A 13,099-nucleotide genomic window follows, 5' to 3' on the forward strand; every position below is an offset into this window, starting at 1 on the left:
AATCCCCACGGATGTGAAGGAATTGCTGCTCTGCAGGATGTGATTTTCCACTCGGTGTCCCCACGCTGCCCCGGGGCGAGGAGCTGCGGGATGAACACCACGGCAACTGCACCCCCTCCCGAGCACGGCTAATTAATTAGGGCTGCAAACGAGTTCCCCGAGATGCCCTAAAGGCCCCCCCTTATCCCTCCCGGCCCGGGGCCAGCCTGTTCCCAAAAGCGACCGGGGAAAAGCTGGAGCAGCGCTCGTCACGCAAACGCGGCAGCCCCAAAGGAGCGGATCCCCCCGAGGCGACCCCGCCCCACAGAGAGCTCCGGGAAAAGGAGGGGCACGGCAGGAGAAAACAGCTGGATAATCCCGTCCATGTGTGCCAGACACACAGCCGCGGCGATGTTTGCACGCCGGGTGGGAGGGCAGCTCCAGCCCCTTCCCCTCCCCTTCCCCATGTGCCGACCATCCCACCCCACCCCACCCTGCCGGGGACGTGCAGCACGCCTGGCACAGCTGGCACAGCTGGCTGCCACCTTGGAATGCTGCTGCTAACCCCCCACCCCGACTAAAGCACCCCCAGGAGGGTCCTGCACAAGGGCTGAGCTCGGCTTTGGCAAGGCCAGGCTTCCTGAGCCAGGCTTGCTGCTGCTCTGGGTGTGCACAGGCACGGGGAGCTGGGAGCAGGGAAGTGGCCAAAGCTGCTGGAATTCCATCCTGGAGTGGGATTGGGGTGGTCAAAACTGCTGGAATCCCATCCTGGAGTGGGATTGGGGTGGTCAAAACTGCTGGAATTGCATCTTGGAGTGGGATTGGGGTGGTCAAAACTGCTGGAATTCCATCTTGGAGTGGGATTGGGGTGGTCAAAACTGCTGGAATTGCATCTTGGAGTGGGATTGGGGTGGTCAAAACTGCTGGAATTGCATCTTGGAGTGGGATTGGGGTGGTCAAAACTGCTGGAATTGCATCTTGGAGTGGGATTGGGGTGGTCAAAACTGCTGGAATTGCATCTTGGAGTGGGATTGGGGTGGTCAAAACTGCTGGAATTCCATCTTGGAGTGGGGTTGGGGTGGTCAAAACTGCTGGAATTCCATCCTGGAGTGGGATTGGGGTGGTCAAAACTGCTAGAATCCCATCCTGGAGTGGGATTGGGGTGGTCAGAGCTGCTGGAATCCCATCCTGGAGTGGGATTGGGGTGGTCAGAGCTGCTGGAATCCCATCCTGCAGTGGGATTGGGGTGGTCAGAGCTGCTGGAATCCCATTCTGGAGTGGGATTGGGGTGGTCAGAGCTGCTGGAATCCCATCCTGGAGTGGGGTTGGGGTGGTCAGAGCTGCTGGAATCCCATCATGGAGTGGTGGTGGCAGCCAGACCGAGCTCCTCCATGGTAACAGCAGGCCAGGAAAAGGGATGAGTGCCCAGACATCCTAAACACTGCTGGGGTGGATTTCCAGCCCTGAAATACTGGCAGAGGGATCCCAAAGGAGCTCAGGCCCTCCTCCCTCCCCAGGCAGACACACAAGTACCAACAAGCAGCCCTGAGCTGGTGTGGGGCTCAGAAGGGTCAGCAAGGTTTGGGTTTAAACCACAGGAAAGGTTTATCTGCTCCTGGAAGCTGTGCTGAGACCAAGCAGCCCGGAATGAGGGACAGAACAGGGCATGGGTTAAAGTGGGCAAGTCCCAAAAGCACTTGAAGAGGTTTCCACACCTCAGGGTTGCAGCAAGTCACAAAGAACCTCCCCAGGAGGCCGTGGGTTAGAGTTAAACAACTGCTTTAGTGTTGGTTTCTGTTTCTGAGCTCCCAGCTGGCTTCTCCCCACACCTGGAGCCAGGCACTGAGGTTCCAGGGCTCCCACTGAGGGCAGGGATCTCAGTGGGGGAGGAAGGGAGGATCACTACGTGGTAGAAATCGTCTGCTACAGGAGGGGAAAACAGATTCCCTAGGCCTAGAGGAAGGTGGGGGGCTCCTGAGAGGGGACAAGGCAAGAGGCTTATCGCAGATCCAGCAGCACCACGTCTCTCTCCACCACTGACACGTGGCTGCAGGTCTGGAAGAGAGGACAAGAGGGGACAGGGGTTACTCAGATGTTCCCACAGCTCAGCTGATTTTCCTCCACCCCCTGACACAACCTGAGCTTTCCCAGAACAGCCCCTGGATCCAGTTCTTGCATCACCCCAACTGCTGGCCCTGCCTGGTGCCACACAGGGATCATGGCAGGCCCCACACAAATCCCCCCCCCCAAAACAGCCCTGGGCTGCTGCCTCGCCCTGCTCCTGCAGCCAGCAGCTCTGCAGCACACTTGCAGCACCTGCAGGATCTCAGGAAGCTCCTGCACCTCCTGCCAGGCTGAGCCTCCCATCCCAGCCCAGCCCAGCTCCTCAGGGTGGATTTAATCCCAGCCCAGGCACCCTCCCCAGAGCCCCCAGGGAACTCACTGTGAACAGAGGGGGGTCTTTGGGGTGGGGGTGGAACCCCTTCTGCCTGCAGGATGAGATCTCCTCCAGGCCATGCTCCGTCAGCCTGAAGAACCCTGTCCTGGAGCAGGAACAGCAGCTCTGTAGCTGCAGCCTCTGCAGCCCATCCCATCCCATGGATCCCATCTCCTCCCATGGATCCCATCCCATGGATCCCATGCCAGCAAGGATCTGAGGGAGGAAGGCTGTGCCTGACAGCCCAGGCAGAGGAACAACCTCCCCAGCCCACACTCCTGGGATCCAGAGTCACTCCTGGAGCCCCACACTCCCTCCTGGGATTCAGAGTCACTCCTGGAGCCCCTCGCTCCTTCCTGGAGCCCCTCACACCCTCCTGGAGCCCCTCACTCCCTCCTGGCACCCCTCACTCCCCCCTGGCGCCCCTCACTCACTCCTGGTACTTGGGGGAGCACACGATGGCGATGGACTCTGGCAGCATCATCTGGTAGGAGCAGTGGGTGTGCAGGTCCACGCTGGACAGGAAGGCTGTCTGGGTGGGGTGGGTCCTGAGGGAGGAAGGCTGTGCCTGACAGCCCAGGCAGAGGAACAACCTCCCCAGCCCACACTCCTGGGATCCAGAGTCACTCCTGGAGCCCCACACTCCCGCCCCTCACTCACTCCTGGTACTTGGGGGAGCACACGATGGCGATGGACTCTGGCAGCATCATCTGGTAGGAGCAGTGGGTGTGCAGGTCCACGCTGGACAGGAAGGCTGTCTGGGTGGGGTGGGTCTGCAACAGGGTCAGGGACAGCACTCAGAGCTGGGAAACCCTGCCAGGGGATCCTGTCTGCCAAGGGAGCCTTGTGGCAGAGCAGGCACAGCTCCCTGCAGGGCACAGGGGACAGGGCTGGGGTGTAATTCATGGAATTGTGGAATGCTTTGGGTTGGGAGGGACTTAAAGCCCATCCAGTGCCACCCCTGCCATGGCAGAGACATCTTTCACTGCCCCAGCCTGGGCTTGGGCACTGCCAGGGATCCAGGGCCAGCCACAGCTGCTCTGGGAATTCCATCCCAGCCCCTCCCCACCCTCACATGGGAGAATTCCTTCCCAATTCCTTCCCAACATCCCATGTAACCCTGCCTCTGGCACTGGCAAGTCATTCCCCCTTGTTCTATCACACTCCCTGCTCTTGTCCTAAGCCCCTTCCAGCTCTCTTGGTTTTTATTCTTTTTTTTTTTTTTTTTTGGATTGTCCTAAAATGTGTGTTCCTCTTTTCCACGGGGAGTTACCTACAAAAGGACCTCCACATTCCTGCCACACCCTATGGAAAAAAATCACACCTTGAAGCCACAACAACGTCCTTGCAGGCCACTTCACACCTTCCTCAAGGGCAGGAGCGCAGCTCCCAGGGCTCAGCACAGCCCATGGTGCCACAGCACTGCAGGACACCACATTCCACGGGGACATCACCTTCCGTGGGGGACACCACACTCCCTGGAGGGCTGCACAGCCCCTGACAGCTCACCCAGCCCCTGCTGACAGCCACGTCTCACACCTCAGCTCCTGCTGACTGCCCTCGCTGGGCTTTTGCTGCCAGGACCTGCAGGAGGGAGCCTCTGCAGGGCTGTCAGTGCAGAGGTGGCCCTGGAGCAGCCACCCTGCGTGGAGCAGGCTCTCTGGAGCAGCAGCAATCCCTTGGCCAAGCCCTCAGGCAGCTGCTGCTTTCGAGAGATTACTCAGCTTTGCTTGGCAGGGATCCCACTGCCAAAGGCTCCCCGGGGACAGCGGGCAGCCGGGGAGGAGCCTGCAGCTGGCACAGCTCACAGGGCTGCTCAGGGACACGGCCTGGGACAAGTGTCCCTCTAGGAGAGCAGCTTGGGGTGTCCCCACAGAGCCACCAGAGCTGGCTTCTAGCCGGAGGAAACGTGAGCTTCATGTGTGAGATGCCACTTCCAGAGAATCCCAGAATGGTTGGGTTGGGAGGGACCTTAAAGCCCATCCAGTGCCACCCCTGTGGTGGGGTGCCCCCTTCCACTGTCCCAGGCTGCTCCAGCCTGGCCTTGGGCACTGCCAGGGATCCAGGGGCAGCCACAGCTGCTCTGGGAACCTGTGCCAGGGCTCCCCACTCTCCCAGGGAAGAGTTTCTTCCCAGGATCTCATTAACCCTTTCCTCCTTCCTCCGAGAGAAGAGTTTCTTCCCAGGATCTCATCTAATCCTTTCCTCCTTCCTCCGAGAGAAGAGTTTCTTCCCAGGATCTCATTAAACCTTTCCTCCTTCCTCCCAGAGAAGAGTTTCTTCCCAGGATCTCATTAAACCTTTCCTCTTTCCTTCTCAAAGGGCTTGATGCTTTAGAAAGGAACCCAAACATGACCCAGGCCTGGATTTCCCCACCAGGCCAGTGAACGAGGCTGTAGCAGAGAGAGAACCAGAGGCTGCTGCCCATTCCCTGCTCCAGCAGCCCTTCCCCTCGGGGCTGGAAGGCCAGGGAGTGCCAGGGCAAGGAGACTCACGTGGATCCAGCCCAGGGTGACGAGGCCATGCTGGTCCTGGATGACAAAGAGCTCCTCCTCGCTCTCTGTGGTGCAGGAGTCGGGGCCCCCCAGCTGCTTGGGGACGATGACGTGGCTGATGGTGAACTCGTTCCTCATCTGCAAGGCAGGGCCACCACGGGGAGCTGTGAGCCCCAGCCCAGGGACCTTCCTGAGCCTTGGCACAAGCCCGTGGATGATGGCTTTCTCTTTGAGTTAGGTCTTATGAGCTCTGAGAGAATTTATTACACCTGAGATAGCTCAGCCACTTGGAATGGCGTAAAATGAGCAGGATGGGTTCTGAGGTGGTGTTGGAAACAGAAAAATGTTATTTTGCCTTACATTAAACCAAGTTCTCACAGAGAAAAGCTGAGCTAAGGGCAAGAGGTTCTTGTTCCTGCTAGAACACCCCACCAAAGGGATTATTTCCTTTGTTTTCTTCCTTTTCTAGTGAATTACCTAGGCCAGACCTCTTGGCCTCTTGGGCAGCCCCAAATTTAAAGTGAAGTCTCAAAGCTTTTTTTATGAGGTGTCTTTTTACCAAATTGAGGAGAAAAAACTTCTGGGCTTTTTGCCTTTTTAAGGAGACAAAGGATAATTTGGTTGCTCCATCAACAAAGGGCACATTCCTACACATGGATGCATCCACCACCCATCTGCAGGTGCAGCTCCAAGGAGTTCCAGGATTTTTTTCCAAAGGAGTTGCAGGACTTTTTCCTGTTTCATTCTCCCTGCTGTGCAGAGCACCTCCAGGAGCTCAGAGAAGCCCTGGACACCCCCAGATCCAGCTCTCCACTCCAAAGGGGAGGATGCCTCATCCCTAAAGCATCCCCAGAGTCTGGAAGCAGCTGGACTGCAGGAAGCTGCTACATCAAACAAACTTCATTTCAAAGCAAACTTCTGGGAGTGGCTCAGGGCAGATGGGCTGGAGCTGCCAACAAAACCTGGGCACGCAAAGTCTGGGGGGGAGCAGAATCCTGTCAGCCTGAGGGCCACCAGCTGGGACACCCAAAGGACAAGGAATGCCAGCAGGAATGCCACCAGTGGGAGAGAAGAAGCTGAGTGGGGATCAGGGTGGGGAAACCCTAACCCAAAAGACGAGGAAAGGGAGAGAGGCACATCATCCCTAACACTCACACGGGAGCCTGACACCGCACTGAAGAACCCAGGACAAAAACCAAACTCCTTGAGCCACTTCCAAGGGCCAAGCAGCCCCCTGTGGCACTTTTGGGGTCCCCGGGGGGGCTGTTTCCTTACCAGCTTCCCGCAGAGGATCCCGCAGGTCTCCACGCCCCGCACCGTGTTGGCATCAGCCAGCTGCAGGAACTTGTGGCACAGCTCCCTGGGGACAATGACCTGCCGCAGGACATCCACGCCTGCACCTGTGGGGAGCGGGGAGCACAGTGAGCAGAGGCAGGGCTGCTGCAGGAAAGGTCCCTCAGGGGTGACACAGAGAAAATCCAGCTGAAAGGATAAAGTCACCTTGCAGTGGCGGGCTCAGGGAATTGTGTCACCGTGACACTCGCGGCACCTCTCTCAGAAGAGGGAAAGGGAGATGGAGAGGGGAAGGATCCTCTGGCAGGGGGTCAAAAGGAGTGTTTTGTTACTAAAAATGAAACCACACACCCTCAGGAAATGTTGTTTAAAGCAGGACGTGTCACTGGGCAAGCCTCAGCCACTGGATGAGTCTGAATCAGTATTTTGGAACCACATTTAGTGGGATTTGGTCAGGAGGAGGATTCAGGCAGCCCAGCCAGGAGCTAACCCCCAATCTCCAGCAAGTATTTGGAACAAGGAAAAGCAAACAGGCTGCAGACCCTGGAAGAGCAAAGAGGCTGGGCTGGAAGAGCAGGGAGGACAACACCCAGTGGCCCAGGAGAGCAAACCCCCACGATCAGGAAATTCCAAGAGCTTCCCAGAGAAGCTGGCTGTGTTTGGCTCAGCGCCAGCAGGGAGAAGAGCTGCTCCAAGAGGTACTAACTGTTCTCTGTGCTCCCCAAAGCACTGGGCTTCAAAGATCTGTCCACAACAGGAGGTTTGGAGGGCACAGTCCCCGCTGATGGACTTGCTGGGTGAACTGGAGAGACTGGAACCTTTGGGGTTAAATCTGTTGGGGGCTTTTCCACGCCAGGGATGAGGGGTCCATCCATAGACTCTGGCTCTGGCTTCCCAAACTCCTGCACTATCCTGAGGCGCTCCTTCTCCAGCTCCTGCTGCCGGATCATCTCCTCGAAGGCGTGGAACTGCTCCTGCTCTGCCTGCTGCTGCTTCATCAGGGCCACCCGGGTCTTCTCCTCCTCCAGCTGCTGCTGCAAAGCCAGAGGATGCACAAATTACTCTTCTTCCTCCTCCTGCTGCAGGGAGGAGCACGCCCAGGGACAGCAGCAGAGAGGGGGACACCAGCCCAAGGCAGACCCCCAGCCGTTCCCAGGTTATTCCTAAAGGTCACCAGCAAACAGCACTTTCAGCTTGCAGGGCACAGATCCAGAGCCAGCTGCACCAAGGGCAGGAAAAGCACAGCTTTACCCTCCCTCTTCCATGGAATTACAATCCCAGGTTGATTTCCCTCTGTCCTCTGCAGTCCAGAGCCAAACTGACTGCAGAGGTGACTGCTCTGCCCACACAGATCCTGGGCTTGTGATGGAATTCCAACCCCTACGCCCTTCCCCTTTTTAAATTTAATTTCTGCTTCTGATTTTCCATCGTGTGGTGCTTTCCTTTCGTGGGGCAGAGAGAAGAAACCAAGCACACAGCCCCAGCTCAGGCTGGCTGGGGATGCAGGGGGAGCAGAGCCAGGGCCACCTGCAGTGACATTGGGGCCACCCAGACTGGACATTCCCCAGCACCCAGGGAGCCCCTGTGAGGCTGAGGGGCTCCAGGGGAGCACAGCCTGCAGTCTGCTGTCACTCACCTCCTGCTCCTTGTACTTAGCATAGTCCTGGGCGTACCTCTTTAGCAGCTCCTCCTTGAGCTCTTCGGCTCGGGGAAAGGCTACCTCCTTCAGTTTCTGGGGGAGGAAACTCAGCATCAGCCTGAGGCAGCCCCAAGGCAAGGAAAACAAAACCTGAGCAGCTGAAGAGTCCAAAAACCACCACCAGAATCACTGAGCAAGAGCTGGGGCAGTGCTGTCCTCTCCTCTTCTGGTCAGCGCTGAGCAGAGGAGCTGCAGCTTCTGGGGCTGGGAGGAATCTCCAAGGATTCCCTTGGAGGAAAGAAAGCCACCAGCCACCACTCATGGTCTTTGAAAAGCATCAGGGAAGAAAGGACACCCCAGCTGGACACCACAGCCAGTCCAGTGCAAGTGCAACGGGGTGAGAACTCCCCAAGTGTAACCCAGAGAATCCGGGAGCTGTTTAGGTTGGAAAACACCTCCAAGATCATTGAGTTCAATCACTGCCCCAGCTGTCCACCACTGATGTGTGTCCCCAGGTATTTTGGAACACTTCCAGGGATGGTGGAAGCCAGTGCCACGACTGGACAATGCTTTTGGGGAAGACATTTTCCCAATATCCAACTTAAGCCTCCCCTGGTGTGAGGCGAGGCCGTTTCCCCTTATCCTGTCCCTGTTCCCTGGGAGCAGAGCCTGATCCCCCCTCCTGTCAGGGAGTTGTGCAGAGCCAGAAGGGCCCCCCTGATCCCCCTTTTCTCCCTCTGAGCCCTTTCCCAGCTCCCTCAGCTGCTCCTGGGGCTCCAGCCCCTTCCCCAGCTCCATTCCCATCTCTGGCTCCAGCCCCTCCATGGATTTCCTGGAGTGAGGGGCCCAGAACTGAACTCCCGAGGGCTCAGCACTGCCTGGCCAAGCCAAGGTTCTCAGCACTTGTGTGGATCACTCATCCCAGAGGCAGGGAAGCCCCAGGCTGATGACCCTGACCACGTCCCCACTTACTTTGACCGTCTCCCTCTTCTCAGGGATGACGGCGCTCTTGTAATCGCGGTGCTGCGGCAGCTTCTCGATGAAGAGCCTGCAAAAAGGGACACAAGCTGCACTTCAGGACACTCACTGCTGCTCTGGGGCACCCCTGTGCTCCCTCTGTCTGGCTGCAGGAAGGCTCCATGCCACAGCAGCCCCTGGAGCCCTGCATGGCACTCAGGAGATCTCAGTCCCAAGGGAGAGCCCCTCTCAGGCTCTGCCTGCACCTGGCCTCTGGAGGTGACCCTCAGGGACAAACACATTGGCTTGGAAGGGAACCATGGATAACCTGCTCTGGAGCTCCAAGGGCAGGGTGGTGACTCAGGGAGGTGCTCAGGCAGCTGCCCACACCTGGGAGCATCCCAGGATTCCACCCCAGCTGACTCAGAGCTCCCTTCTGCACCGAGTGTGTGCAGGAGGGGAAATCAGCTCAGACCTCGGCCAAGGAGAACCTGCAGGTGAGCAAAAAAAGCTCAAAGCAAAAAAAGCAAAGCAAGTTTGAAAAAAGCAAGTTCCCAACAGCCCCAGCTGCAGGAGCCTCTGGGCTGTGCAGCCTGAGCTCCCCAGGTAGTCCAGGCAGGAGGGAGAATTCTGGGCTGGATCTGGGGAGGGAGATCTAGATGAGCTCAGCATCCTCCCACTCAGCTTCCCCTGTCCCAGGGAATAATAAAAGGGATAAAAAATGGAAAAATGGGGAAAAAAAAGGGGAAAAAGGGAATAGACAGTGCCACAGAGAGCAGAACAAACCAAGCAAAGCCAAGCAGGAAAAACTCAGGGGTCACAGAAACTCTGCCAGCACTCTGTGTGTGCAGCAAACAAACCCAGCTGCTCCAAGCCCTCAAGCACTTTGTGCCCCCCTGGATGCTCCAGGTGAGGATGCAGGATCAGCAGGGCCAGGGCACAGCTGGAGCCCTGCAGAGGCTGTGGCTGCCCCCCAAAAGCCCAACCCCAGCCAGGTCCCACTCCCAGCTGGGGGTGTGAAGTCGGTCACGGAGCCGAGGAGACACAACAAGGCCCCGAGCCCTGCCAGCAGCTCAGGATCCAAATGGAAGGGATTAATTAGGCAGGATTAAGAGCAGATGCTGGCCTGGGCTGGATGGAAAAACCAGCAGAGACAGCTGGGTTTCCACAAGTCAGGAAGCAGGGAAAGACGTGGGCAGGAGGAGGAGAGGAGGGCTCAGGCAGGCAGAGGAAAACCCCGGGGCAGAGGAAGGGCTGGAACAGCTCCTGGCTCCTGTGACAGCCCTGCTGGGGCCTGGCAACACCAAAACCTCCCACAGCCAGCAGCTCGGGCTGCTGCAAACCCCTGGAGCCCAGCAGAGCAGCAGCTGTGCAGCAGCCAGGGCCAGCACTATTTTTAAGCCCAGCTCTGGTGCCCAGGCCAAGCCGGTGGCTCTCGAGGCCCCCGTGACACCCCCACGAGTCCCTGGAGCTGATCCAAGCAAACTGAGGAGCATTACAGAAAAGTTGTGTCTTGTTCCTTTTGTCCTTCTTATTTGGCTCAAAGTTATCCCTTATTCCTTTTTTTTCTTTCCTACTTGGCTCAAAGTTGTGTCTTATTCCTTTTTTTCCTTTCTTATTTGGCTCAAAGTTGTGCCTTATTCCTTTTTTTTTCCTTTCTTATTTGGCACAAAGTTGTGCCTTATTCCTTTTTTTTTCCTTTCTTATTTGGCACAAAGTTGTGCCTTATTCCTTTTTTTTTCCTTTCTTATTTGGCACAAAGTTGTGCCTTATTCCTTTTTTTTTCCTTTCTTATTTGGCACAAAGTTGTGCCTTATTCCTTTTTTCTTTCTTATTTGGCTCAAAGTTGTGCCTTATTTCTTTTTTTTCCTTCTTATTTGGCACAAAGTTGTGCCTTATTCCTTTTTTTTTATTTCTTATTTGGCTCAAAGCTGTGCCTTATTCCTTTTTTCTTTCTTATTTGGCTCAAAGTTGTGCCTTATTCCTTTTTTCCTTCTCGTTGGGTTTTACCAAACTAGCCCAGTGCTCCTGCTGGTGATTCAAACACCCTTCTGGGTCAAGGCAGGAGAAACTGCTCAGGACCACAGGCAAGGAAGGACTTGCAAGGTGACAAGACACAGGTTAAAAATCCTGGAGATAGTTCCAGAATCCTGGAATGGCTGGCATGGGATGGGAAGGGACCTCAAAGCCCACCCACACTGTCCCAGGGTGGTCCAAGCTGACCTTGGGCACTGCCAGGGATCCAGGGGCAGCCCCAGCTGCTCTGGGAATTCCCTCCCACCCTCACAGGGAGGAATTCCTTCCCAAAATCCCACCCATCCCTGCCCTCTGTTGGTTTAAAACCATCCCCCCTTGGCCTGACACTCCCTGCCTCAGTAAAAACCTCTCTCCTTCCTTTTCAGAACCCCTCTCTGGGCAGTGGAAGGGACCCCCAGGCCTCCCCAGAGCCTTTTCTTCCCCAGGCTGAACACCCCCAGCTCCCCCCTTCCCAGGAAAAGGACAGCACTGCAGAAATCCCAGGTTTTCCCTGGTGGAAAAGGTTTCCAGGCAGGCTGGAAATGCCAGCAGAATCATTTGAAAGCAGCAGAGGACACAAGGCAGCACCTCTGGCTGCTGCAATGACCCAAGCACCAGCTCATTTGTTTAGTTAAAACGTTTCTCCTCCAGCCCCAGCTGCGAGAGGGGCCTGGAACTCTTCCCAAAGCTTTGTTGGGAACCTTTCCCAAAGGTTTTACACTCCCCAGCAGCCTCCTGGCCTCGCCACCATGCCCATAAAAGCTCAGGAAGGGCGAGGCAGGGAGCAAAGCTAATCAGAGAAAAATGTGTTGGGTGTGAGGGGCAGCAGCCCTGCACGGGGGGCAGGCAGGGAAAATGCCCAGGGAGATGCCAAGGCTGTCTGGGGAGAGTGGGCACAGCACAGAGCCACAGGGGCACTGAGCAAGGCAGGAGGGGCAGACTGAGGGGAAAACCTACAGGAACAGGACACTGCCCCTCTGGGATCACAGATTTTATCCTTTTAAACCCCCACGGCTCTGCTGGAGGGGGCACGGAGTTCCTCCACAGCAGGGAGCTCTCCTTTGGGACCGGGGAGCATTTGAGGATCTATTTCCTTTACAACTTTTAATTTTATCTATTTTTACACCTCAGCACCAGAGCACCCCAAAGCCCTCAGGGAGCAGATCCCTGGCCTGAACCCAGACCTGAGGGGCTCTCCCCCTCCCCAAACCCCCCAAACCCATGCACAGTCCCCCTGGCAGTGTCCCTTACATGATGTACTTGTGGTAGAGGATGAAGGCGTGCTCCAGGTTGCCCTCCTGGCACCCCAAACCCCTCAGGGAGCAGAGCACCCCAAACCCCTGAGCAGCAGATCCCTGGCCTGAACCGAGACCTGAGGGGCTCTCCCCCTCCCCAAACCCCCCAAACCCATGCCCAGTCCCCCTGGCAGTGTCCCTTACATGATGTACTTGTGGTAGAGGATGAAGGCGTGCTCCAGGTTGCCCTCCTGGCACCCCAAACCCCCCTCCTCATGCCCAGCACCCCCTGGCACTCCAAACCCCCCAAACCCGTGCCCTGCACCCCCTGGCACTCCAAGCCCCCCAAACCCATGCCCAGCCCCTCTGGCAGTGTCCCTTACGTGATGTACTTGTGGTAGAGGATGAAGGCGTGCTCCAGGTTGCCCTGCTGTCACCCCAAACCCCCCTCCTCATGCCTGGCACCCCAAGCCCCCCAAACCCATGCCCTGCACCCCCTGGCAGTGTCCCTAACGTGATGTACCTGTGGTAGAGGATGAAGGCGTGCTCCAGGTTGCCCTCCTGGCACCCCAAACACCCCTCCTCATGCCCAGCACCCCCTGGCAGTGTCCCTTACGTGATGTACTTGTGGTAGAGGATGAAGGCGTGCTCCAGGTTGCCCTCCTGGCACCCCAAACCCCCCCAAATCCATGCCCATCCCACCCTGGCTCCCCTCCTTACGTGATGTACTTGTGGTAGAGGATGAAGGCGTGCTCCAGGTTGCCCTCCTGGCACCCCAAACCCCCCCAAATCCATGCCCATCCCACCCTGGCTCCCCTCCTTACGTGATGTACTTGTGGTAGAGGATGAAGGGGTGCTCCAGGTTGCCCTCCTGGCACCCCAAGCCCCCCAAACCCATGCCCTGCACCCCCTGGCAGTGTCCCTTACGTGATGTACTTGTGGTAGAGGATGAAGGCGTGCTCCAGCTTGCCCTCCTGGCACCCCAAACCCCTCCAAACCCATGCCCATCCTACCCTGGCTCCCCTCCTTACATGATGTACTTGTGGTA

At 57.1% G+C, this 13,099-nt stretch overlaps 1 protein-coding gene across 2 annotated transcripts; it reads right to left on the reverse strand.

Annotated features, from left to right (window-relative positions):
• Positions 1–1,741: 1,741 nt before the first annotated feature.
• Positions 1,742–12,114, reverse strand: LOC121339043 (STAM binding protein). 2 transcript variants are annotated; one of them, XM_041410509.1, is made up of 9 exons: positions 12,068–12,114; positions 8,816–8,891; positions 7,841–7,936; positions 6,911–7,235; positions 6,187–6,311; positions 4,912–5,049; positions 3,077–3,189; positions 2,423–2,522; positions 1,742–2,034 (listed from the first exon to the last, which is right to left on the reverse strand). In XM_041410509.1, coding segments are annotated over exons 1-9 (1,032 nt in total). In that variant the 5' UTR covers positions 12,070–12,114; the 3' UTR covers positions 1,742–1,977. The 2 variants fall into 2 exon arrangements, with proteins under 2 accessions (XP_041266443.1, XP_041266442.1); XM_041410508.1 differs by having other exon boundaries at positions 6,911–7,238.
• Between the last annotated feature and the right edge of the window lie 985 nt (positions 12,115–13,099).

Source organism: Onychostruthus taczanowskii, unplaced genomic scaffold (assembly GCF_017590055.1).
Source record: "Onychostruthus taczanowskii isolate IOZ18803 unplaced genomic scaffold, ASM1759005v1 scaffold322, whole genome shotgun sequence".
Taxonomy (NCBI): Eukaryota; Metazoa; Chordata; class Aves; order Passeriformes; family Passeridae; genus Onychostruthus; species Onychostruthus taczanowskii.

Bases quoted from the DNA above. Each gene is read 5' to 3' on its own strand.
- LOC121339043 (XM_041410508.1), bottom strand. The intron at 5,050-6,186 runs GTAAGGAAACAG...CCTGCCTTGCAG, and splicing joins GGATCCTCTGCGGGAAGCTG to ATGAGGAACGAGTTCACCAT. The intron at 2,523-3,076 runs GTGAGTGAGGGG...TTCCTGCTCCAG, and splicing joins TGCTCCCCCAAGTACCAGGA to GACAGGGTTCTTCAGGCTGA.